This window comes from Zonotrichia leucophrys, chromosome 5 (genome assembly GCF_028769735.1).
Source record: "Zonotrichia leucophrys gambelii isolate GWCS_2022_RI chromosome 5, RI_Zleu_2.0, whole genome shotgun sequence".
In the NCBI taxonomy this organism is placed as follows: domain Eukaryota; kingdom Metazoa; phylum Chordata; class Aves; order Passeriformes; family Passerellidae; genus Zonotrichia; species Zonotrichia leucophrys.
Window position 1 is genome coordinate 11,133,976 of NC_088175.1, and position 6,000 is coordinate 11,139,975.

At 47.8% G+C, this 6,000-nt stretch overlaps 1 protein-coding gene across 2 annotated transcripts in view; it reads right to left on the reverse strand.

The window, feature by feature from the left end:
* SLC24A4 (solute carrier family 24 member 4) overlaps positions 1-5,244 on the reverse strand; it is an 85,359-nt gene extending 80,115 nt beyond the window's left edge. For both annotated transcript variants that reach the window (XM_064715748.1, XM_064715746.1), the window contains exons 1-2: positions 4,596-5,244; positions 2,199-2,309 (exon numbers count right to left, since the gene is read on the reverse strand). In XM_064715748.1, the coding sequence (XP_064571818.1) occupies positions 2,199-2,309; positions 4,596-4,752 (268 nt within the window). In that variant the 5' untranslated portion in view covers positions 4,753-5,244. The remainder of the gene's footprint in view (positions 1-2,198; positions 2,310-4,595) is intronic.
* Between the last annotated feature and the right edge of the window lie 756 nt (positions 5,245-6,000).

Sequence of the window (6,000 nt, forward strand, 5' to 3'; positions counted from 1 at the left end):
ATTACTGGCTCCTTTCTGATAGGTGTTCCATCATTGCTCCCTTCTCATTACATGACAAATCTCAATCCCTGGCTACCAGACAAGAATGAAAAAAATAAATAGAAAAATAGCAAGTCAACATCCCATGCACTAAAAAACAAAACAACAAAAAACAAAGCCAAAAAAGAACACTACTCTAAGTCTACAGTAGTTGTTACTGAGCAATGACAATAATGGGTTCTCATGGACCCACTCCTGACCACAAACACCAACTTCGGCTATTTTCAGATGTTCCCTTTATTTACAGCTTACATCTAGTCACTCCTACAGCATCTTAATTCCCCCTTCAGCTGCAGAAGATACACAATGATAAGCAGTACATAACTGCAGAATAACAGGAAGTGATTAAAAATGCTACAACTGCAATCCTGTGACAGATTTGATCTGTAAATCTGTGTTCTAACTGAAGAAACACTTTTTAAAAGAAAGGCTACTACCATTACTGTGACTAGAAATTATTAATTTAATGCAAGTCTTGTGATATTTTTCTTAAACTTCAGCATCCTGAGGCATATTTGGGCCTCCCCTGTGTCCATCTCTTGTGGTTACAGAAAAAAGTACACCTCAGAGACCTGAATTTCAGAAAGCACATCAAAATCAGCCAGCTGTATTTATCTATTCCTATTGTTCTTAAACTAATCTTATGGCTTTACAAGAATGGAGGAAGCTCAACTATTTGTTTTAAACATGTGCAGAAGTCAGTATTGCTTCTGGAACTCCAACTCACATGCAAGCAGGTTTTTGCCTCAGTCGTTTTATCATATAATTGTGAAAAAGTTCTCCTTCATGCTATATGGAAGTCTCAACCAGAACTTTCACAGGTATCTTTCTGATCTAGCTTCTATAATTTTGTGGCCTCCATTGCCTTGACTCCAAGTGTGCTGACAAGTACGTGCTCAGACATGATCACATTGATGAATCCACACATACGGAGGAAAATGAAAGAGGAGTGGGAAAGAATAGTATTTTTGACTTTTCATCAAGAATCACTATGTGTGATACAAAGGTCCTTTTTGTATTATTTCTTGTTTGTTAACAACTTTGCCAGACAAATCAAGATCATCATAACTTTGCAGATGCAGAACATGGCAAACTGACCCACAAAGTTCTTAACAAGAGAATGGGGAAGCCCTTGGACATCAAGAGGATACAGTTAAAACTTTGGGACCCACACACTTTGAGCTGTCCTCTTCCATTCCTCTCTCAGGAGTGTATAAGCTCACTAGTGACCCTCAGTCTATAGAACTGGCACCTCATTATCACAACAAACATGTGAGAGAGGGCAGGAACACTGCTCCAAACTCTCCTAGTGCCTGGGGCTGACAGCATCCCAGAACTCGTGCTGGCGAGAAGGAGCACACTCCATTGCCACCACAGAGTTTATTAGAGTCACATTAAAAAAAAAAAAAATCTGAACTTTAAATTAACTTGGCTAGTGCCATTGGCAAAATGTCTCATCTCCCACACACCATAAACCACAGAGAGGCAAGGAGAGAGAGAAAGGAAATACACACTGGAAAGACAGATGGGAAGATGAAAGCATTGTGGACTAACACTGATACTAAAATGCATCATCCATTCCTGCCCTCAATCAATTCTCTTTGCTTGGCCAAGACAGACATCCTGAAGTAAAATGGATTCCAGGGTTTCCATATTACTTACCTCATCAACTCCCTCCACACAACATAAATTCCTACTCTGAATACACAGTTTATCACTAAACTAGCAAACCACGATTAACAGTGTAGCAGAAATAAACATAAATCACTGAGCTCAGATGTCATCTAAAACACTGCATATTTGGCTACCCATAGTTTCAAGAGGAGCACACTCTAATGACTTGTGCAAAATACATACATCAGCTGGACAGAAATGAATAATCACCAAAGGAACAAAGCTGCAGAAATTGAATTGTGGGCACACTAGTCTCACAATGACCCTAAACATGCCTTTATCTGAACATTACCTTTTGCATTTGATACATAAAATCATGTCATTATGTAACACAATAAACCCCATTTCTACATAGAACAGTCCTGATTTGTTGGGGTTTTTTAAGTTTAACACTGATGTTTACACATCACCACAGCTTGGTCATGACAAAACTACCCAATACATCTCCAGAGCTTATAGGACACTGCAATGTCTTCCCATCTTACCTGGCTCTGTACAGTTCTTCTCTTCATGCGTCCCGTTAGGTGATGCCATCAACCTTCTATTCCTCCATATTCCTGATATAATGCTTCTGTCTGCAACAGCTGATTCTTGGCCTATATTAAATAAAAAGACATTATGCCCACTAGCATCAATTTTTTCCTGCACCATTCCAGCAGGACTACAGGTGCCACAAACAAGGAGCATGGACAGACCATCAGAATGCAAATGGGGCAAATCCAAGGTGTGACTGGAGCACATGCCAACTGACATGTGCTCCTAGCTCCAAAGGGTGCAGCTGGGTGCCATATCAGAGCTGTTGGCATGTTCTGGCTATCAGAGCTACCAGAACACTTGGCTGTGACCCACAGCAGGAAAATATTCTGCAGCAAGCAAATGCTGAAGCCTGTACCTGTGAAAGTCAACACTTGCAGCTCCTATAGATGAAACCAGCCCAGCTATGCTGACATGAGCAAAAATCACACTTCCATTTAGTCATCTGTACGTGCACATATTACATTACTGCTTTCATGAAAAAATAAAAATGCATATGGATATGTTCCAGTTACATTTTAGTTTATTCTGAACTTTTCAGTCTTGGCTATGCTTAATAATATCAAACCATTCCTAATTCGTCAAAGAGAATGGAAATCACAGTGAATTCTCATAAGACTTTTAAAAAATAAAAACTTTTTTAGGAATCAATGGAGCTTTTACCATAATGCATGTTCCAGAAGCATTCTCAACAGAACCTGTTAGAGTGAGTACAGGAGCACTTAGGAGATCATGTGCCATATGCAATTATAATAACCAAAGAAAGAATAGAACCCCTTAATTAAACCACTTCCGCCTCAATCTTATCCATTTCAAATGAACATATTGTAATAACAAAAATTCTTCCTTGGCCAATTTTAGTTTATACTGTCATCATGTAATGCCTGTGTTTTCTTAGTGACTCCTGAAAAAATGAAATCTAGTTCGGAAGTTAGTTTTTCCAGAATTAAATATTCTGAGCCACAATTATAAGAAACATAGACAACAGATGGTCAGTGTTTATGGATAATATGTACTGTAAATTAGCCAGCTGAAAAAAAAACCCTACCTGATACAGCATACTATCAAAAATTAGGTTATGATGGATTTAGTTGATAACCCAGGAGATTAAAAACTTTCATTAGTCATGACATTTTTCATGAAAACCTAAAAAAGTTGTGGAAAACAACAACTGCAACAAAAAACATCCCTCAAGCTATGCAAACATATTCATACCCCCATTACTTGTTTCCAAGTTGAAAGTTTTAAAATGAGCAATATGCTAATATGGTCTAAGACACCGAATTCTTATATGGATGGCTTGTTGCCATCCTAGATACAGCTCAAACAAGCCAGGCAATAATTTGAGCACAAGAGCATTACAAACTATGACAAGTTCCAGTAGATTTTTCTTCCCTAAAGCACACACTTGAACTTCAGCTTTAATTTCAGCAGATGACCCATCCTAACTGTGCTGAAACCTGAGTTTCTTATATTAAATGTAGATGCTCAGTGATGGGCTTAGTCCATTTTATTCTTAAATCTTCGAGGACTTTGGCAGCCCTACCTAGAGACCCAAGTGCTGTCCCAGCAACCTTACACTTTGTATTTGAGGGATGCAAAGCATATTAGAGAATGAGGGCCTGAAGCTGCATACTTACAGCCCAAACCGTGCCAGCAGGCAGAGGAGCAAATGGGAATGATACGGTTAATCATAAATGCATCAGTTTACCAATACAGCACATGCACAAATGATGCAAAAGACTGTTACAACACTCTCTCTATAAAACCTACGATTAGCACCATTCCCAGCCTAAAATGCAGAATTTTCTGTCAAATCTATACCGTAACGGGGAAACAGGTGTTGGGGGTGTGTGTGAGATTGAGAAAAGAAGCAGCTATAGCTGATGATGGAGGTTTACAACCTGAAGACAAAACCAAAGGCAGCCCGAAGTTGCAGAGGGAACCACAGGCGGCTGGAGAGAACTCCACTCTGATGCAGCGGCAGGGGGGAAACTCCTGCAGGGCCGCTCGCAGGCACAGCGCTGCCCCGTGATGCCCGGGCAGTGCCCGAGCCGAGGGGCGCGGCACCGGGGAGCCCCGGACGAGCAGCGGCCAGCGCCGCAGCTTCCCCCTCACCCGGGCGGCGGCCGCGCATCCTCCCGGCGCGGGGCTTTCTCCGGAGGAACCCGCGCTGCTCCCCTGCCTGCCCGCTCGCCGGGGCATTTCCACTGGGAGCCCCCAAGCGGGAACAGCCACCGCCGCCTGACCCCGCCGAGCCCCGGCAGCCCCGGGGCGGCTGCAGCCCCCGGGCCGCCCGCCTGGCCCTGCCGGGGTGCGCCGGTCCCGCCGCCGCCGCCGCCACTCACCCGCTCTGGAGAGCAGGCTGGACATGCACCAGGCGAAGAAGAGGATGGCGCAGATGAAGCCCAGCTGCTGCAGCAGCATCTCCCGCCTCCTGCGAACTTTCCTCAGCATAAGCAGCATGGTCTTCGGAGGGGCGAGCGGCGTCTCCTCCAGCTCCATCGGAGCGAGCGCGGGCGCCGAGGGGGCGGCCAGTGGGTCGGTGGGGAAGCGGGGCTCACTCCCGGCGGCTTCCCGCGGACGGCTCCATTTCGGTCGGGCTGCAGCGCGAAGATAAGCCGATGCCCAGGGCCTCAGGTCGGCAGCGGCGCAGCGGAGGCAGAGGCAGGTGGCGGCGGGCGGGGAGGCGGCAGCGGCAGCAGCCCGGAGCGGGGGGGAGGCGCCGCGCTCAGGGGCCGGACCGAGCCCCGCGCCCCATGGCCGGCGGCGGAGGAAGCGGCGCGGCGGCGCCCCGCGCTCCTCGGGCAGCGGCCGCCCCACAGCGCGCCGCGGGCTGCGACTCAGCGCCGAGGCACGGACACATCCATGCGGCTCCCTGCCCGCCCGGCCAAGTTTGAAGTTTATCCCTTTCCTCCCTCCCTCCCCCGCCGCCAGCCGTAGGCGGCAGGTGGGCGACTCAGCCGCCGCGGTGACAGCAGCTGCCAGCGGGCTCTGAGCGCGGCGCCGGGCGGGCACTCAGCCCCGGCGGGCGGCTCGGCCCCTTCTCCCCGCCCCTCTCCCGCAACTTTCTGGGTGCTCCTCCGGCACCCATGGCAACGCGCGTGTGCCCTCCCCCGCCGCCGGCCCGGGGGGAAGGCATTAAGTGTTGAAATTAATCCTTTTCCCCGCACGGCGCAGGAATGCCCGGCTCTCGGCGGCGGTGCGCGGAGGGCAGCGGTAGGTGCCGCCTAGCCGGGGCCGGGCCGGGTGTCCTGAGGGGCTGCAGCGCCCCGGGGCTGCCGAGGGGCACCGGCGGTTCGGGGCTCTCCACCTGTCTCAGGAGATGCCTTTCAGATGGGCTCCATGGGGAGAATGGCGCTTCTGCGCGCAGTTTGCGCTGCAACCAACGCGGGGTGCCTGGGATGGCAAATTAATGACCCATTTTGTGGAATGGTGGTTAGTTCTAGGCTGTGCCACCGAGATTTCATTTATTTCTTTTAACTAAAATTTTATGTTTACATTAATTAAGTGGTTACTGTCAGCCAGCGAGTCGTGGGAACTTCCTCCTACAGCGCATGCATCAGTTCTGTATCCTCCCAGAAACGCATGTGAAAGCACATGTAGACAAACCGGGATTAACTCATCTGATCTTCTTTTGATACAGCATTGGGTTTACGACAGAAGGCCTTTCAGGTGGTTCCCTCTGGATCATTGTCTATATTCTTCAGAACATGCAACACATATCTGGCATTGTTTGTCATGGCTCTATAA